This window comes from Archocentrus centrarchus, chromosome 14, assembly GCF_007364275.1.
Source record: "Archocentrus centrarchus isolate MPI-CPG fArcCen1 chromosome 14, fArcCen1, whole genome shotgun sequence".
In the NCBI taxonomy this organism is placed as follows: domain Eukaryota; kingdom Metazoa; phylum Chordata; class Actinopteri; order Cichliformes; family Cichlidae; genus Archocentrus; species Archocentrus centrarchus.
In genome coordinates this window covers 3,601,238-3,621,911 of record NC_044359.1, presented here as the reverse complement: position 1 = coordinate 3,621,911, position 20,674 = coordinate 3,601,238, and the positions used below count along the sequence as shown (strand labels likewise).

Below are 20,674 nucleotides of genomic sequence, written 5' to 3'. Positions count from 1 at the left end.
TTATTGTCAGACCTCTGATCAGATAACCACACACTCACTCAGCTGGTTTTACAGATCACTTTGGTTCTTCAGCTCCAAAAATACCACATTTCAAAAATAAAACTTTATTAAAACATCCATCCAGCTGATAACTATCAGCTGATGTTTTAACAGCACGAAGCTGGTAATACTCCTGTGCTTTAAGAGTACTTTTACTCTGTGCTGGTCCTTTTCTGAAGTATAAAGACAAAGCATGAAGTATAATAAAGTGTTTTTAAGAGTATACTGAGTACTTTTGGATACTCTGAGTACACAGTCTTGATTCTGTCTCTGGACTGTAACAGAGTATTTTTACTCTGTTGTACTCGCAGAGATCAGTTGTATTCTCCTGGAACTACGCTGTGCCGCGTATGAAGACGAGTTCGAGGTGTGACGCGGCTCCTTCACCTCCACAGGCGGTAGACTCCCAGAGCGACGGCGAGGCAGGAGAAGATGGTGGCTGAGGAGGAACACAGCGGTGGGTCAACACGACTGAAATAATGAAGGTGAAACAGTAAAATAAAACTCTCACCTTTGAAACAGAATCGGAGCTGATGTTCATAGAGAGGAATTTGCAGAATTAATCAAATAAATTAGTGGTCAGTTTTCAAACGTTCATGTCTAAGCAGGCATCAGGCTCCAGGCTGGGTTGGAGTGCTGTGACACCATCCACGTCTGCTCCTCCAGCTCTTTGGTTTTGATGGCAGCTCTGTTATCTTTATGAGCAGCTGTGGCCCAGCTGTATGAGTACTAACAAGGTGTACCACAGGGCACCGTTTTAGGGCCACTGTTACACCACCTCAGTTTGTAGAAACTGATTGGTTTAGATGAGCAGTCCATTTAAACCTCTGAAGGTTGTAGGTGCTGTTCCTGAGCTGTTCAGGCAGGTGTCCCACAGGGATCCATTCATGGACCTCTTTTATTCCCTCTACACATAAATAATTTCTCTGCCACAAAAACTGTGATGAACATTTTACAGATTATTTTCTTATGACACCGGCTCTCCTCTTAATCTGGCCACATCAGACCTGCAGTCTGCTTTCACTCTCTCATCAGAGCTTCTAAACCCTGATCAAACTTAGAGCGTGAGAATCACAAGGTCACCTCAAAGCAGCCAGCGTTCAGTCCATATTCGAACCCTGAATATGTTCATAAAATACAATCAGCAGCTGGAGCCTGAGCTCACCTTTCAATCCCATGTGGAGCACCTGTCAGGAAGTTTGTTCTGCTAAGATCGCTGTGCGATCTGTGACCAACGGTTATGGAGATGATGGTCTTTTTGCATGTTCTTCCCTCTGAAGCCTCCTCCTTCTCTTCCACAGTGAGGTGGGACGGTCCTCTTTATCAAATAAAAGTGAGCAGCAGTGCATGCTGGGTACCATCACTGCTCAGAGACTCGATGGAAAAGTGATCCCCAAGTGTCTCCAAAAAACTATGAAGCTATATTCTCTGATATCACTGGAAAGTTTAAAAGGTTTCATTTATTTATCTGCACATAATCACAGACACTTTATTCTAAAATGCAGCAAATGTTTTTGTATTATCTGTCTATTCCATATTTTTTAATGTTTTTCATACACGACTCCCTTCAAAAATATCGATCTCAGTGTTCTGACCTTTTAAAATAATGGTTTTAATCATTTTAATCAGGATAAAAGTGCCTGCATGACTAAAACTTAGAAACAGCACAATTCACCTGCATCCTGTATACAACAGCGCCCTCTGCTGTCCACACAGAAAGACTTGTAGGTTGATTTGTGCACCTTACAGCAAACCTCAGTGTGGCTTCAACCTGTTCTACACTGACAGTGCAGAACAAAATGACTGAACAGCGTTTTAGTGATGCCTGCAGGCAGCACTCAGAAGTGTAACAAATGAAGGGCATCTTCCAGGGAGCTGTGAACCTACTGACCAACGTGCCATCAGCAGCAGTGTTACAGTGCCATAGTTACACAGCACAAGTCAAATGTACAAAAGCGCCCTCGGTCATGTTTCAATGGAAGTATAAAATAACTGCTTCACACTTCAGTTTAACAGTGACTGTAACTGCAGCAGCTGCACCGTCACAAAAAACTGAACAATGTTTTCCACCTGGTGTCGTCTGTTGGGTCGAGCTTTTTAACCAGCTGCTTAAAACCCCGCCTTCCCACCAGGTAACCACATCAGTAACTTCAGACGCTGTCAGATGGAGCGCTGCAGCGACGCTCGGTCGAGTCATCGATTACATTTGGGTCACACGTCACCAGCTGCTCCTCCTGCTCCGTGGTCTGTTGTCCTGTTTCTGCCTCAGTGCAGAGCTTCCTGTCTCCACCTTCAGCAGGAACAGCTCCCTGCAGGTTTGGCACAGTACTGCGCTCAGGTGGAGGCTGATGAAGCAGCTCTGCTTTTAGACAGTAAATCATCATCATCAGAGGCTGACAGGCAGCTCTCACTGTCACACACGCCCGAGCTCGTCTCATTGGTCCACGCTAGGGAACATAAATGCATGGTGTTGCTATAGCAACAATATCATGATATTACCTTTTTATATCACATCAAAAATTATGCCGGTGTTCTCGTGGATGGTGTGATACTTGTCCTGTATCAGATGACCCCCCCCTCCCTGAGCCTGGTTCTGATGGAGGTTTCTTCCTGTTAAAGGGAGTTTTTCCTTCCCACTGTCACCAAGTGCTGCTCATAGGGGGTCAATTTTTCTATATGAGAATCTCAAAGCATGTGTGGACCATCAGTCTGCTCCAGCATGTAAACACAGCTCTGCACCTTCGGTTACATCACTTCCTTTACGAGGCCGGTCAGCAGAAAGATGGAGGTCTAGCATATCCAGATGTGGACAGTCAGTCTCTGAGTACCTGAGAGGAATCATTTCCAGTCCAACTACAGTTTGCTGATAACTGATAACATTTAACGAGAGTATTTTCTTGACTGCATCCTGCATGCAGACACCTGCCTCTCATGCACACCTTTCAGCAGATTCCTGCTGCAGTATTTGTCTTCACCGCCATCACAAACACACATTTTAAGTCAAAAACAACAGTGCGGCTCGGACGTCCGTCTCACCTGCCAGGTAGCGGATCGTCTCCAGTTTGAGGGACTCCAGCAGCGTTTTCAGCGAGGCAACCTGCAGGTCCAGCTTCTTGTTGATCTCCATGTTGTCGTTTTCCAGGTCAGCTCTCTGAGCACGGGACACGTGATGTGATGTCATCATCCAAAACAACCAATCACACAGCAGAGCTACAAAGCCAACAAGGAAGCAGCAGGTGTGCTTCACTGCGAGCTGTTAGCATTCGATCCTGCAGTCACGGCTACCTCCATGTTGTAGTACAGTTTTTACAGTTGCCATATTACTGTAGTAGTACTGCATTGGTAGTAATTCATCAGTAGTATTACAGTGTTAATACTGCAGTAGTATTATGCAGCAGTTTGTTACCTTGTGATGAAAGTCTGATGTGGCCTCCATCAGCTTCTTCTCCTGCTCAGTGAACTGAGACAAAAACATGAAACAAGCTTCAGAAACACTTCATGTGACGACGTTCCTGCTGCTAAATGTACTCAGACCAGGGGCGGAGCTTCTGGAGGGGCTGGGAGGGCGGCACGCCCTTTCCTGCTTTAAACTCCCATAAACTACAAGAGAATAAGATTTCAGGTAGCCAGGCCTCTGTCACGTCTGAGGCGAGGTGGAGAAGGAGGGCCCTGTCTTGATTATATCGCAATATGCATGGCTCAATGTGCACAGTATACAACCCACTATACATCACCCATCATTCATGTTTTACACGGGGGTTTTAAAGGTTGCCACAGTCAGGACTGAGTCATGGTTGCTCAAAACTTTACAAGACCGACTGACTTTAGTGATGTAGTAGGTGTAAAATATTGAATAAGATGTTGACTGGCTTTATTTTCACTCTAAAGGCCGTTTCACACCGGATGCGTTGCGTAAAAACGACATGAAATTCCGAATCTTTTGGATGTGAACTTGTCGTAACCTACATACACACCGGACGCGCTGCGTTTTTGCGAATAAATCGCCCTCATAAAACGCACTGTGAAAGAAAGGAAGTCGACATCAAACGACGATGACGACCGCTTTGGCGCATACTTCAGGATGTCAGTGGGCAGCTGTTGTTGGCAGAGTTGGGATCACATGTGAGGAGGCAGAGAATAATTTCAGAGAGCAGACTGGATTAGAACAGCGTGTAGCTGTGTGTCTGAGGTAAAATAGTATGTGTTTACTGTTCCCAGCTGTATATTCAGTACATCGGTGCGTGTTTTGAGCTATGAATGCACATGTTGCTAAATGCAGCGCTCTGATTGGTCAGATCTGTTTGTGCGTTCGGTGCGTCTGGTGTGTAAAGGCCTTAAAGGACCGGATGCAGAAATTCCGTGCGAATGTTTCGTGCATTAAAAACATTTTTCAGACTCTCCTGTTCTTAATGCAGCCGTTCACACCAACCCCGTCATTTCACAGGACGAATTTGCAGCATGTATTTTTTCAAGTTCGAGTTTTCTGAACAAACAGGTCTGACCAATCAGAGCGCTGCATTTACCAGCATGTGAGGTCATACGTAGCTCAAAACGCAAAAGCATCCGTGATGCAGCTTCAACTCCGGGATCAAACCATGAAACTCTCCCTGATGCTGCTTTCTTATGAGATGGATGAACCCATAATCTCTTTTTCTTCCTTCTCTTGTTTAGAAACATCAGGGCATCATTACATCATCGCTTGATGTCGACTGCATTTTTTTTTCCACCGTGCGTTATATGAGGAGGATTTAGTCGCAAAAACGCAGCACGTCCTGTGTGTATGTAGGTGACACGACAGGTTCGCATCCAAAAGATTCGGAATTTCGTGTCGTTTTTACGCAACGCATCCGGTGTGAAACAGCCTTAAAGGCCTTAGGTGGAGCATTTTTACGGACTAAGCTAACATGAGTGGCACTTCATAACATACACATTCCCGCTGTTCTGGGCATGTGTATGTTGTAAAATGATGTTATGATGAGCTTTATGATTTGGGTATAAAGGGCCCGGTCATTTGCCCCGCCCCGGCTCTGATTTGTTCCGCTAGTGACTCAGACTGGCCCTTTAAAAGCAGCTGAGTGCTCTCAGCTGGATGAACCATCAGCGTCCACTCTTCTAAATATTCGAGTATGTGATCTAACGTAGAATATTTAGACTGTCCTCCACTGTTCCCGTTATAAACTCACTCAAACTCTCACCATGTCAGAGATCCTGCTCCTCTCCAGGTTGATGTCCAGTTTGGTTTCTGCCTGGAGCTTCTCACTCTCCTCCTGGACCAAGAACATTAAAGACTCAGTGGGGCTGATTCTGCATTAGTAAGGTTGTTCTTGATGACCAGTGTTCCAGAACTCTAAGACAAAAAAATCATCACCATCAGAACATCAGTTCCTCACCTTCAGCCTATTCTGGAGCTGCTCCAGCTCTCGCTTCATTTTCTGCAGGTACAAAAACAGTTTGAGAAAATCAGGAAACATCCAGAGACCCAGAGAACCTGCAGATGTTTTGATCTGACTGAAGATTTATGATGGCCAGATTACAGAACATCATCCGCATAAAAAAGTACATTTATTACGTGTGGCTGATTTAAAGGGTGACACAGAAGAGGACCGAGAACAGAGCCCTGTGGGACACCTACATGAGCTCTGCAAGCCATTCCTTCTGAACCACTTAAAACAGCTTCCTCTTTAGTCCTAATAAGGAGGAAATGATATGATCCAACGAATCAGCTCTTAAGACGGGTCCATAAAGATCAGATCAGCTCGAGGTTCAGACTGCTCACAGGGAACTTCCCTCAGCCAAATCTGAGGAACGTTCCCACCTGACCACCTCACAGTCAGCTGACTTATTTCCTACAATAAGTTTATGTAATGAAGCTGAAATATTTTACCTTCATACTGTGAGTATTTTCAGTGTCAGACCCTGAGGAGGTCAGGTGGAAGCCACCCACTGATCAAACCCGTCAGTATTTAGATGTTTAGCATGAACACTGGAAGGTTACAGAAAATAAAGGAGAACATAATGAAAGCAGTAAAAGAAGAGCTGTGGTACTGTGTTCTCAGATCGCAGGTTGGCGAACTCGCTCTTCTCCAGGATCACCATGTCCTTCCTGATGGAGTCCAGGTGAGCCATGATCTGCTGCAGCGCGATCTCCTAAAGAAAGAAAACACTCTGTTTTTCTCACTCTGTGCAATGTGCTGTGGAACAGCTCGAGGCTGCAGCTGGTTTCTGCCTCCTGCTCCCACCTGATGGGATTTGGTCACCATGTCTTTGTAAACGATGTCCATGTTGGCTGTGGTCAGAGTGACCAGAGCTGAGACGATCAGCTCCGCCTGCTGCTTCTCAAAACCTGCACAAAAACACAAAAATATTTAGTGTAACATCACCGCATACTGGAGCTTTCAGAGATTCTGCAGTTTTTTCACATAAGCCATGTGTTGGTGCCAGCACGTCTACATCTACTGAACAAGCTGAATTTATTAATCAGTATCTGTTTTATCCAAGAAGATAAAGTTATCTGTCTTCAGTTTTTTTATTGCTGCAAAATGAGATTGTCAAGCATACCAACACTGTCACTAAAACCTGCCATAAATGAGTCAGCCTGCTATCAGTCTGCTATCAGCCTGCTATTAGTCTGCTATCAGCCTGCTATTAGTCTGCTATCAGTCTGCTATTAGTCTGCTATCAGTCTGCTATCAGTCTGCTATTAGTCTGCTATCAACCTGCTATCAGTCTGCTATTAGTCTGCTATCAACCTGCTATTAGTCTGCTATCAGCCTGCTATTAGTCTGCTATTAGTCTGCTATCAACCTGCTATCAGCCTGCTATCAGCCTGCTATCAGCCTGCTATTAGTCTGCTATCAACCTGCTATCAGCCTGCTATTAGTCTGCTATCAACCTGCTATCAGCCTGCTATCAGCCTGCTATTAGTCTGCTATTAGTCTGCTATCAACCTGCTATCAGTCTGCTATCAGCCTGCTATCAGTCTGCTATCAGCCTGCTATCAGCCTGCTATCAGTCTGCTATCAGCCTGCTATCAGTCTGCTATCAGCCTGCTATCAGCCTGCTATCAACCTGCTATTAGTCTGCTATCAGCCTGCTATTAGTCTGCTATTAGTCTGCTATCAACCTGCTATCAGCCTGCTATCAACCTGCTATTAGTCTGCTATCAGTCTGCTATTAGTCTGCTATCAACCTGCTATCAGCCTGCTATCAGTCTGCTATTAGTCTGCTATCAACCTGCTATTAGTCTGCTATCAGCCTGCTATTAGTCTGCTATTAGTCTGCTATCAACCTGCTATCAGTCTGGTATCAGTCTGCTATTAGTCTGCTATCAGTCTGCTATCAGCCTGCTATCAGTCTGCTATCAGCCTGCTATCAGCCTGCTATCAGTCTGCTATTAGTCTGGGGTGAAGAATGGGGTCTGATAATACAGCAATTAACTGTGATAAATCCTCACAAATCACATGTCTGCACAGACAGAAATTCACGTTTAGCTTTTACATTCGTACTCAGCAGCCTTCCTGTTCTGTAGGACTACAACCAGAATGCAACCAGCTGGCAGCCAGTTGTTGAGTCCTCTTGAGTTGCGCTCACTGACTCATTCAGACTGATGGCAACATGTTGGCAACCTCTCTGCACTTATAAATTAGACAGCAATTCTTTGCAGAGCTTCAACGCTCTCTGTGAGAGTGACTGCAGTCAGTCCACATCAGACTGCAACTGTGTGCCGAAAGGTCGCACACAGCGATGGTGATGTGTGTGGCGTGTAGCTGTAAGGAGGCAGCTTTGTGGAGCTCAGCGGTTTTTCAGCTGAGCTTGATGTAATGTTTGCTAGTCTAACGTTATCTCTGGATATTTGATGTCCCTGTATCCACACAATATTGTCACACAATATATCATGACACTGTGTCGATACCCCACCCCTAGTTTGGTCCATGTACACAGAGCTGCTGATGGAGCGCGAGCTTCCTTTCTCCATCCTGACGGTAACACAACCAACCAGGACACACAGCAGCCTGAAAATGTGCAGAGAGCCTCCAGGATCAGTGGGTGCAGTCTGCCGTCAGGCTGTCACCTGACACACTGCACTGTTGTATGGGTGTGTTTGTATCCCGCTGTGTTGTTGTGTATTGTTGTGTTGTTGGATGATTCTTTTGGTTCATGCGATCACACAGAGACGGTTTCCTGTCCCGTAAACTCACCGCTGCCCTCCAGCTCCCTCACCATGGCGTGGGAGTCGAAGGTGAGTTTCCGCTGCTCCAGAGGGGTCAGCTCCACCTTCCTCACGTCAAAAGTCATCAGTGGCCCTCCCGTGTGGAAACCTTTGACACACACACACACACACACACACACACACACACACACACACACACACACACACACACACACACACACACACAGGTGCATCACATACAAAGGCCACGCCCCCAATAATGCAAACTTTGAGTACTGACACAGGTTAACCAGGTGAGTTATGGAAACAGGTTTATTTCTGCTGTAAAGCTGGACTCTGACTGGCTGTCCTTCTTGGATCATTAACATCATTAATGGATCACTGATTGGACCCGGTGTTGTGCCAAAAAGTGATCGTCTGCCAAAAAGTGATTGCCAGAAAATGATTGCCCATATTTAAACTGTTGTAAATGACTTGCTGATCTATAATCTGTGAAAAATATGTCAAACATATCTCTCGTGAATGATATCAAGTCATTTTGAGTAACAAACAACATTTCTGTCACAAGGTAGAAGCTGCAATCAGTTTTTGGCAGAGACTTTTATATATTCTTTATTTATTAGGGTAAAAACTGCGATTGGCCAGATTTTTAAAGAGATATGTGGTCAAGAGGGCAGCAGAAATCAGAACAAATATGACATTACACTCTATAAAGATATTTTAAGTGACCAAAGAGGACTGGATTTATTATACGTACGTGCAATAATGCAGAGTCATAAACATAGTTGAATAACAGGTCATTTCTTCATTTTATATCTAAGCCCTTCATAAATCCTATTGACTACACTCTATTCACCAATATGAGCATATACATTACACATAAAAGCACATAGAAACATCAAAAATCACTTTCTGGCAGACGATCACTTTTTGGCACAACACCGGAACCAGGACCTGATCCTGGACCTGATTTGTGGCCTTTTCCTGCTTTAAACTCCCATAAACTACAAAAACACACAGAAACGTCGGAGACCAGCGTGTCTGCAGCGGGTCTGTGAGTTTGTCAGATTTTGGGGGGGGGGTGCTTCGCTCACCTCTCCACGCGCCTACCCCCCGCCGGAAACACCTCCTCATCAGCGCGTTCATCCCGGAAGCTGCTGTGATTTCTGGGTTTTGGAAACTTTAGTTAAAAACTTCGAACACTCTGTGTTTACACACACACACACACACACACACACACACACACACACACACACACACACACACACACAGCGATTACCGACCGGAAGCTGTCACACCGAGTAAGGCGCATGCTGCCATGCTGCATTCAGGGACCGTCGGTCTTTTTGTGCTGCAGAAACCCTGCCACAGTTTAGGGGACAGCGCCCCCAACTGGTGCAAATTGGGGAGGGTTTCAACGTTGTTTGCGGTTTTTTCAGTTACTCCAAGACTGTTTGGACTAAAGTGATCAAATGTTTATTTATAATACACTTTTACAAATCTGCTAATAATCCAAAACTTTTAAAGATGATTGAATATGACCTTTAACCTCAGGAATGGCTGCACATTTTAAAAATACATTAAAATTCTCATTACATGACTGTCTACATTTCCCAACAACTGGGAAACTCCCATGTTACAGCAGCCAAAATACAACAAATATATTACTATAAATACCACCCTGATCAATGTATTTTAATTTATAGCAGTACTACTTCAATTTTCATAATGAATGTTGGAAATGTAGAAATAAAAATCACTAATTGTGAAGGACATGAGGTGAAGAAGAGTCTCTGTGGACTGTGATGTTTGCAGATGACACTGACCTGCAGTGAGAGCAGGGAGCAGGTGGAGGAGAGCCTGGAGGGAAGAGGAATGAAAATCAGAATCATGTGTGTGAATGAGAAGGAGACAGATGGACATGCATGGAGCAGAGGGAGTGAAGGTGGATGAGTTTAGAGGGACAGGGAGGCAGATGATCTGCTGTGGGAGCAGCTGAAAGAAGAAAAACTTTAACAGAAAAAAAATACAAAATGTAAGAAAATGAAAACTCAAGTATTTAAAATTCAGAAATCTTCAGTCTTTAACAATACAAATAAAAAAGCATTGAGTCTAAATAACAGTTTTAATTTTCTTCTGTCAAACTGAAGAGGTATTTTTATTTTTCACGACCTGAAAACGTTTATATGAGGCAGAAACCTTCAATGTGGGACATTTGAGACCAGCACTGATGAAGCTCAGAATTCCGACATTACGTGCAGACATTTAACGCGTCAGGACGATTACGTCGCTTTAAAAAAACAAAAAACATATATATTTAAAACGATAATCAATAAAGTCACGTCATCTGTTTTATTCTGGCATAAAAAAAATAATCACGAACAAACTAAAAGTCCAGAGCGGAAGTGTGCGGCTCGGCTTTGTCAATAAAGTTTAGCAGACGTCAGCACGTAGGGTGTCATGGCGGCGGACAGCGGCAGCTGGTTTCCGGCGTTGGCGGCGGGAGTGTCTCTGTTGAAGTGCCTCTTCATCAACGCTTAGTGAGTCTGAGGTCTCCCTCCGCGCCGCGGCGGCGCAGAGCGGCCTGCTTTCATTCAGCTGCCCGTAAACGCGTTAGCAGGCAGGAGGGGTGCGCGGCTCCGTGTATTACCTAAAATCAGTTTGGTCTCACGTCACGCTGACGTCACGTAACTGCAACCCGGTCTCAGGATTCTTCACAGGTTCGGTTTGAGGCTGTGTGATGACGTTTCACACAGGTGATTAACCATACACGTGCACCTGAGGTAGTGATGGTGAGATGAAGCTTCATGAAGCATTGAAGCTTTCCACTGAACCCATGGGCCGAAGCTGGTGCTTCATTTGCTCTACTGCGCCATCAAGTGGACAGTTAATGTAAAACAGGCCGTGACTATACTCACCGTGTCTTTGGTTTATGAAGCTTCGAGCTGAATATATGAATGTTTGTGATGCTGATACATAAAATCTGAACTTATGAGCACGGTGTCTGTCTTTATGGAAACAGACTGGGAAGAGGGGGGTTGTGATATGAATGTGATTGTTTTACTTGGTTTGTAACGGACACTGGGGACATTTTATTTATTCATTTTCATTTAAAAATAACAGCTTTTCCACCGTGTTGAGAAAAGCAACAGCAGGTTTATAAAAGGTGGGATGGACATTTTTCTTTCCTTCCCAATAATCTAGAGGCGTCTCCAATCTTCCGGTGTTTGGTTCACTGAGGTACAATGTAACAGGTTGTCACATTTACTAATATTACAATGCTTATTATTAGTAATAATTGATTACTATGTGCACACCTTATTAGGAGAGATCAGCTCAAAATGTTCCCAGACAGGGAAAATCTCGTTCTGGCTGGTCCCATCACCAAAAAAGCAGCTGGAATAGATCCCAAACAAACACACAATAGTCCCAAAAAACACAAAATTGGGATGGGGATTGGGGGGGGGCTCTTTACCCTTTATGTTTCAAATCCACGTACTGAATGAGTCACGTGATACGGCTGACTTCCAAGGCTTCAAATGTTACCACGTACGTCATCAACACGATCCTCTGTACGCGCTTCACTAAAGTCTCCCTCAATTACTCGACACAGAAGGACGCCTCTCTACCTGAGGCCACCTGGCAGCAGCTTATCCGGAGGCTCAGCAGCCTGTCTGTGGAGACCAGCTTTTCTCCTTTCGTGGAGAAGAATGAAGACGTGGGATGCACAGAGTGCTGATTCATTCGTCTGCAGTCAGACAGGAAGTCCAGGAGCAGCTGCAGCGTCTGATCAGTGAGCCGGAGACGCTGCAGCTGCTCTGCCTGCCGACTGAGGCTTCATGGAGAATAAAGTGTGGAGGTCTTTGAATAAATGTGCAGATTTTTCCTGCTCAGAATGAGCCTCCAGCAGGTCACTGAACACACCTGTGTACAGGTGGTGTTTACCTGTTATTACCTTTGATCAGCGTATTAAAGTAAATCAGACGCAGTCCTGCTGGAGAAACTGTGTAGTTGAAGTTGAAACCACAGGTTGTGTTGAGTTTGGTCCCTCAGCTTAAACTGGGGTGTGTGTGTGTGTGTGTGTGTGGGTGGGTGTTCAGTCGGTCGACGGACTTTGAGGTGCACAGGAACTGGTTGGCCATCACGCACAGCCTGCCCGTGTCGCGGTGGTACTATGAGGTGAGAGGAGGAGCCAAACACACCTTTAAAAGCACCGATCAGGTGAAAACGTTCCTCAGGGTTCCTTTAACGAAGTCGGTTCTCTAATGCAGAACACGTCCGAGTGGACCCTGGACTACCCGCCGCTGTTCGCCTGGTTCGAGTTCGGTCTGTCCCACGTGGCGCGGCACTTTGACGGAAACATGCTGCAGGTGGAGAACCTGAACTACGCCAGCCCGTCCACGGTGCTGTTCCAGAGGCTGTCGGTGATCGTCAGCGACGTGGTGTTCATCTGCGCTGCCAGAGAGTGAGTCTGCAGGTTCTGGGGAGTTTAACCGTTTCGTCCCATCAAACTAAAATCTGCTCAGATTTGGGATAAACGAAGTCATTTTACAGATTTTTGTGGGGTCAGAGGGTTAAAGGTCGTGCTGAGACTCGGCCTGCTGCTGGTGCTCTGTCCTGATTGGTTCTGTCCTCCTCCTCCTCCTCTTCAGGTGCTGCAGGCGTGTTCGGGAGCCGAAGGGTCCTCGGGATGTTTGGAACCGGCCGTCCTTCGTCCTGGCTGTGCTGCTGCTGTGGAACTTTGGCCTCCTCATCGTTGACCGTATCCTTCAGCTCTGACAGCTGCAGCATCCCTGCAGCATCAGCACCAACCAGTGCGGCTGAAGTGGCCCAGGGAATATTTTTAAATAAGGTCACCCTGAGAAGCTGACCTCAGGCTGGTTCAGCAGGTGATGAGCTGACGGAGGCCAAAGATCTCAGCAGGTTCCTGCTTTATTAACGTCGAGGTCAGTGAAGTCTGAAGGGTTTTTTTTCCTTTAGCTGCGCTGCAGGGATCACAGGGAGATGGTGTTTAAGGGTCATCATCACTGATCAGCTGTGGAAGGGTTAGCACAGCCTGCAGGTGAGAGCTGCTTCCACCAAACATCCTTTAAGCTGTAAATAAATCACAGGTTAAAGCGGTTCAGGATGAATGAAGGTGGAAATGTCAAAGTCTTCAGTGGAGCCTGAATAAAACTGGATTTCTGAGGAGTAAAAAACTTCAGATATTGATTTTAACTTTATTCTGCACATAAACTGTGCTGAGTACAAAGAGAGCAGCTCCAAACTAACGTCACAGAGCAGAAACCTCCTGCTGTCCACCCCACAACCCCCCCCAAAATCTGCTGCCATTCAAATGAATAGCTGTTCAGGAGCGTCGCTGTTCCACAGACATGAAGGGAGGTTTGTGACGACCTTTGACTCGTCTGTGGGCTTGTAGGGACCATAAAGATGCGCTGCCGTGGAAACCCGTTGGCAGGAGTCGCGTTCTTGGGTTTCCGAGCGGCCGTACGGGATTTGCACCGAGCTTGGGTCACCATGGCATCCTCTCTGTATTCATTTCTGAGGTGACAGTGTTCCTAATGTTTTGGACAGTAGTGTGTGTGTGTGTGTGTGTGTGTGTGTGTGTGTATGAATGCTGAATGTGTTTCCTTCACTGCTTCCCTCAGATATTCACTTCCAGTATAACGGCTTCCTGTTTGGCTTCTTGCTGCTGTCGGTGGCCAAACACCTGCAGGTACAAATATCACGTTTAAAGCAGCTTTGATTCTCATCGTTTGCAGCTTATTTTTATTTTTGGACTCTACCAGAGCAGCTTTGCATGATTCACAGCTCAGAAGGCCCATCCTTTATACCAGGGATCCTCAAATCCAGGCCTGGAGGTCCGGTGTCCTGCAGGCTTTAGATGCGTCCCTGATCCAACACACCTGAGTCACATATAGAAGTCATTATCAGGACTCTGGAGAACTTGACTGCAGACTGAGGAGGTAATTCAGCCATTTGAGTCAGGTGTGTTGGATCAGGGACACATCTAAAGCCTGCAGGACACCGGCCCTCGAGGCCTGGATTTGAGAATCACTGCTTTATACTCTGTCTGAAATGGGCTCGTTTAGCTCCTCCCCCTTTGCTTCTCCTCTCTGTGACATCACACAGATCCAAGAGTAATAAAACAATGGATGAACTGAGTGCTTAGAGCAGCCTGAGCTCATTTAATGTGAGCATCCACATCAAGAAGCAGCTCGAGCGCGGCTTCACTTTCTGTTTGTCTGAATCAGTCTCAGCACCTGCAGGGGGCGCTGCTCTTCGCCATCCTGCTCAACCTGAAGCACATCTACCTGTACGTGGCTCCGGCTTACGGCATCTACCTGCTGAGGAGTTACTGCTTCACTCAGGACAACAAAGGTGCAGCACGTTTGGTCACTGTGTACCTGACGTTTTACCCTCGCTGGCTGCGCCTCCTGCTGGGCGGTGTCAGTACTGCGTCTGTAGTGCAGCAGCTGTTATCGTGTGTTTTATTTTGCAGACGGCTCCATCAGGTGGACGAGTTTCAGCCCGCTGCGCCTGTTGGCTCTGGGTGGCATCGTGGCGTCCGTCTGCGCTCTGTCCTTCGGCCCGTTCATCGCCATGGTGAGAGGTTACCCGTCACTGACGTGGGTTTTTACCTGAACGGTGCCTTCAGGGACCTGATGATGATGATGATGATGCTCAGTTTTTTATTTTTTTTTATTTTTTTTGTTTTTTAGGGGCAGCTCCCTCAGGTCCTCTCCAGGCTCTTCCCCTTTAAGCGGGGCCTCTGTCACGCCTACTGGGCCCCGAACATCTGGGCGCTCTACAACGTGCTGGACAAAAGCCTGGCGGTGCTCGGTGAGGCTCCGCCTCCTCTGAATACAGCTGTAGATCAGCAGGCCTGTCATGTACACCACATCTGAGCGCTCTTCTTTCTTCCTCCAGGTGTTCGCCTGAAGCTGCTGGAGGAGGCGGAGCTTCCTCAGGCCTCCATGACGGGCGGGCTGGTTCAGGAGTTTGAGCACGCCGTCCTCCCCTCGGTTTCTCCCTCCATCACACTCGTCTGCACTCTGCTGTCCGTCCTGGTGAGTCGAGCCGGAAACTAAAAAACATTCAAGGTGAAAACATCACAGGAAGTCTCCTTCAAAATAAAAGCCAACTTTACTGAGTGGAACGTTAAATTTATATGATGGAAACTTTTCTTCTTGTATGAAACACTTTTTATTGCAAACAGATTCAGATATGGTTCACAGTCAGAAAGCTTTCAGCACGCCGGCAGGTGTGGAAACACCTGTAACGTCAGCTTAGGGTCCAACAGGCGAGCGGCTGCCATCACCACAGACAGTGGCGGTTTCTGATATGGGCGACATGGGCAGCCGCCCAGGGCGGCATTTCATCTAGGGCGGCATGACCGCCCCCCTCCCCCCAACGCATTGCGATCGCCGCAGCAACGCCTACCGCACTGCTCCACTTGTGGGATAATGGGCGCCCTCTGCTTGCTGTGTATTGCATGTAGCTTTCTGCCATGGTCAGACAGGTTGTAACAGAAGAAAAAGGGCAGGCGGGGGATTCTCTGTCTGTCTCGCTGTCACTGCTTCACTCGATCGTCACACACACAGCGCTGCCCCGCCCCCTTCTCCTCTCAGCCTGGGGTGCGAGTCGAGTGAAGCAGTGATGGCGTGAGAGTGAGACTGTCAGCCGGGTTCATTCATTCATGCCTGTACAGTTTGGGCCTGGTTACAGCCAACAGTAACCGCTGAATTATAAATAAAGGCGACTTTTGCTGGCAGTCTCTCGCCAAACCTTTCATCCTCACGGACACTGCCATATCAAGATTAACGCGAAGTGTATGTCCTAATATTGAAAAGTTTTGCGAGATCTCGCAAAAGTAACTCAGGATCTCGCAAAACTTTTGCGAGATATGCAAAACTGACTCTTTTTTTTTTTTTTCCTCCCATGTTCCACAGAATGAATCTGTGCGTCTAATAAAATTAGATGCACACAACTGATAGAACACAAAGCCAATTTCATTTATAATACTGTAAATATGGTCATTAAATCACAGTATTTGTGTGAACCCGAATCCTGATAAAAAAAATAACACAAATACGAATCTAGACAGTTTGGACAAATGTTGGTGGATGGCGCAGTGTTGCCAGATTGGGCAGCTTGTGAACACATTGGGGTGGAATATTATATAGATATTTCTATATAATTATAAAATTATATAGATATATAATTTTACAATAAAAACTTCCTAAAAACCTACCAAATATGGTGAAAAGCAGCCAAAATTTTAACAAGTTACCCAAAGCTTGTATATTTAAATATATATCACACCTGGTGCTATTAACATGAGTTTCAGTGGAGGTTTTGTTGTGTTGGGCTGGCAACTGTCAGTCAGATCTGACAACCCTGGGGATGGGCGGTGGTGGTGGCGAATTGTGGCAGATGGAAAGGAAAAGGTCAAAGCCATCAGGTGCACAGTTTAGGAAAAAGAGAAAAGAAGAAGAGGAGAAACAAGCAAAGATAAAGGTAAGCAGAAGCTGTGTAATATTTCAGTTTCTTCCATGTTTTTTCAAATAAAAATTTAAAAGAAATTCTGAGTGTGCCTGTGATGGTGGGGGGACCTTCTGTTAAAGCCTGTCTGTCAGACCATGGCAGAAAGCTACATACACCACACAGCAGTCGCTCATTACCCCCCCCCCCCCCCAAGTGTAGTAGTGCGGCGATCGCTATTGTGTGTGTGTGTGTGTGGGGGGGGGGGCCGGCGGGGATGCTCGCCCAGGGCGCCAAACAGGCTAGGACCGCCACTGACCACAGACTCTAAAACCAAAATATACGCTGCTGAGGCTTCGTGCAGGAGTCGCGTAGAGACGACCTTAGAGAGCAGGCTGTGGGTGTGGTCACGGTTTTCGCTGCGCTCCTTTTAATGGATCTTCTCCGTTCTCCTCCCCTCTGAAGCCGGCGGCGGCGTCCATCTGGCTCCGTCCTCGCGGCGCTCGGGGCTTCCTGCGCTGCCTGGTGCTCTGTGCTCTGGGCTCCTTCATGTTCGGCTGGCACGTCCACGAGAAGGCCATCCTCATCGCCATCCTTCCTCTCAGGTGAGCACCGACCCGTCCGGTCACGTGACGTCACGATGTCATCGGCTGATTTCGTGTTCTGTTTCGTTCCTGCAGCATCCTGGCGGTTGAGAACAGAGAGGATGCTGGGATCTTCCTGATCCTGAGCACCACAGGTCATTACTCCCTGTTCCCGCTGCTCTTCACCCCTGCAGGTAAACAGGAAGTGGTTCGATCCCAGAGTTCTATTTTTAGCTCGGTTTGCTCGGTCCACAGAAGCAGCCTGAAAGCGTCGGTTAGTGGCCGAGTTTGAGCAACTAACCGACGCTCTTATAATAATAATGGTGACGAGGATGATGATGATGGGTGTATTTGTTTTGCAGAGCTGCCCATCAAAGTGACTCTCATGCTGATGTTCACCATCTTCTCCTTCGCTGCTCTCAGGAAGCTCCACAGGTAAACACAAACTGTCTCTGCATAAAACTGCAGTATCCAAGTAAAGTTACTGCAGTATCCAAGTAAAGTTACTGCAGTTTCTACTTAAATCAGCTGAAGTCCTTTTTTTGAGCTTTAGGTTTTGTGCTGTAATAAGTAATCAGATTACTCTCTCCTCAGTGCTCAGGGGTCTCTGCTCCATCCTCTGGAGCTTGTCTATCTTCTGGGCTTGGTTGCCGTGGCGATAGGCTGTGAGGTTGTCTTGCCTCTGTCGCCGTGGCAGCAGAGGCTGCCCTTCCTGCCCCTCCTGATGACGTCGGTGTACTGCGCCGCGGGCGTCTTCTACGCCTTCCTGCGTCTGTACGCCCGCCTGCTGCGGCGGAACAAACCCAAACAGCTGTGACACATCACCAACACACCCACACCGTCTGCCACCACCTGCCTCTGAGCAAGGCATCAACACGTCTGCTCCCTGCTGAGGAGGGGCCGCTGTCACAGGAAGTAGCTGCAGATCAGCTGAAGGTGCAGCAGGAGGCGCTCTGAGATGGTCTTTAGTGAGCAAATGGAGCTAAAAAAGAATGATTTCCTCCTGCTTCATCAATCCAGAAGAAGCAGCTGGTTGAGGTGCTGCTGCCATAAAATGGCTTGTGCTGCTGTGACGTCCCCGACACTCTCAGAAAGGTGAAACCTCTGAGAGTGGAGCTGTGTCTACTGTCTCGATGAACATTCACAGAAGAAAAACATTTTCCCCACAAAATGATGTACGCCTCCATAGACCCCCATTCATTCTGCACCAGCTCGAGAGCGCCCCCTGTGGAACAGGAAGAACAGAGAGAGGGAGTTCATGACTACATGAGAGGTTTTTGAGGTTCACTGAGGAAAAAATCTACAAATAGATCTGAGATCATCATCATCGAACCCTCCACATGGAGCATGGATGACCCCCCCCCCTTAAAGAGTTCTCAATGTGGTAGTGATGCCTCCTTCCTTCTCACTGATGCATGCTGGGATAGACTCCAGCCTCCTGAGTGGAAGGTGCATCCTTATGAAGTGTGGGAGCAGAAAGAAGCTGAACTTTGACCTCAGAGAGACTAAAATATGATGAGAGCAAACTGTCATAGCTGCGGGAAAAAACTGGACTCCGCCCAAAACTAGCAGGAAGGACTTGAGTGGCAGTGAGAGTCGTGTTGTTGATCATACTTTGTGGACCAAAACTTAACAAAAAACTATTTTCAGATGTTTCTTTTTCTGTATTTCTAAATAAAAAGAGACCAATCTGTGTGTGTGTGTGTGTGTGTGTGTGTGTGTGTGTGTTCGCAGTCTGATTTCCACACAGCTGGTCTGACTGAGAACATTCTGTAGGAGTCAGGACATCCCTATAATCTAGTTTGTGTATTTTAAATTAACTGCTGATCTCAGGTCAGTGAAGCCCATACAAACATATTTAAAATGACTTCCTGCTTCCTCGTACAGCTGCAGAGCTAACTAAATATAGACAAAAAGTTATTGAAAATTTTCTATAAATATTGGGATGAATTTTTTTTCCTCATCAATTTTATATATTTATTATATTATTTATATAGTTTATTTATATAGCAATAAAAAGAAATAGTGCATCATAGGAACCCCCCAGCAGCCTAGGCCTATAGCGGCATAACTGGCAACTGAACTAAACCTGTGAACAGCTGCAGCTCCCATGATCCTGTGCTTCATTATACTGCCACCATCAGATCAGAGTCTGAATTGCAGCATTAATCTGGGTGATGTTCTGGGTGATTAAAAAAAGAAAAAGACTGCATTCATGTACCTGATGGCTGCTTTAATGGGGCTGAATGAAGAGCACAGAGTCTGCTTAAAAACTTTATTGATAAGGCAGCATAAAACACGAGTGGTTTCCATTACAATGCTTTATGGAACACATTTTCACTGTAAAAACCTCAGAATAAGCACCGTTAGCATAATGCTAACCTGTATGACTAACTGCTGAGAGTTCATTGTTCAGACATCTTCAGACGCTCCCTTTGGTCCTCCTGACATCATCACATATGTCATCAAGAAAATAAAAACATTTAAAACACTCGAGGCATGCATTCAATCTAGCGCCCAGTTGCACAAAACCAGACTAAAGGCCGGAGGTGTGAATGTCCTATAAACTTGTACTGTGTGTGTTACTGGGACAGTCCACTAGAGGGCACACTGGAAAACGCAGATCATAAAGAACTTCCCGATTTGTGTGGTTGAATCGATATCTATGCCGACAATCAGTGAAGTGATGATCGATAAAACTGATTTCTGGTAATGCATGCCGTCACCTCCGTCCCCACTCTGTGTTTTTGCAGTGTTTCCTGCTGTGAACAGCACTATCATAACATTTTATCCTTTTCTTCTGAATTTATTGCAGTGTTGAGTAAAATTTAGCTAATTTCTCATCTATTTTACAGAAGTGGCTAAATACAAAGTCCTGCCTAAAAGTGTCTCTACTGTTTTTGTCACTGCTGACCACCCCATACTGACCCTGCTGTTGGTGTGTATCCTGTGTTTGCGCACCTTTAATTTGGGCTAGCACCCTATGAGGTCGCTGATACACAAACCATCCAACATCCATCATAAACCTCCTCTATTGCGGTGACATCGGCAACTTTTGGAGAGTTTTGGAGACCTGAAATCCTCCGCTGTCGCCGTGTTTTGTGTACATACAACCTTCATACTGTGTCCATCTGACCCAGTGTTGCCAACTTAGCAATTTTGTTGCTAGATTTAGTGACTTTTCAGACCCCGGCTGAATGCTAATAAAAGTGTCTGTGTGACACTTGGGACATGTAGCTTTGACCCAGAAGTGCTTTTTTGTTTATACCTTTGGGAAGAAAAAATACCAAGATATATATCGCATATATCACAATTTGGCTAAAAAATATTGAGATATTATTTGTGGTCCATATCGCCCAGCCCCAGGCTATAACATATTTGGGGGCTCAAACGTGAT

General features: G+C 46.2%; 2 protein-coding genes across 2 annotated transcripts; one reads left to right on the top strand and one right to left on the bottom strand.

The window, feature by feature from the left end:
- LOC115792352 (coiled-coil domain-containing protein 90B, mitochondrial-like) lies at positions 1 to 9,466 on the bottom strand. Its single transcript, XM_030746847.1, has 9 exons — positions 9,304 to 9,466; positions 8,238 to 8,357; positions 6,279 to 6,382; positions 6,085 to 6,186; positions 5,430 to 5,471; positions 5,235 to 5,306; positions 3,446 to 3,499; positions 3,076 to 3,190; positions 1 to 478 (listed from the first exon to the last, which is right to left on the bottom strand). Exons 1-9 carry the CDS (start codon positions 9,353 to 9,355, stop codon positions 423 to 425), a joined length of 717 nt encoding a protein of 238 aa, XP_030602707.1. The 5' UTR covers positions 9,356 to 9,466; the 3' UTR covers positions 1 to 422.
- Positions 9,467 to 10,646: 1,180 nt separating this feature from the next.
- Positions 10,647 to 18,959, top strand: LOC115791600 (probable dolichyl pyrophosphate Glc1Man9GlcNAc2 alpha-1,3-glucosyltransferase). The gene is made up of 13 exons (XM_030745730.1): positions 10,647 to 10,749; positions 12,310 to 12,388; positions 12,481 to 12,674; positions 12,862 to 12,971; positions 13,858 to 13,925; positions 14,464 to 14,590; positions 14,712 to 14,815; positions 14,932 to 15,052; positions 15,140 to 15,279; positions 17,159 to 17,298; positions 17,374 to 17,471; positions 17,640 to 17,712; positions 17,872 to 18,959. The coding sequence occupies exons 1-13, from the start codon at positions 10,670 to 10,672 to the stop codon at positions 18,092 to 18,094; spliced, it is 1,557 nt and encodes a 518-aa protein (XP_030601590.1). The 5' UTR covers positions 10,647 to 10,669; the 3' UTR covers positions 18,095 to 18,959.
- Positions 18,960 to 20,674: the final 1,715 nt, after the last annotated feature.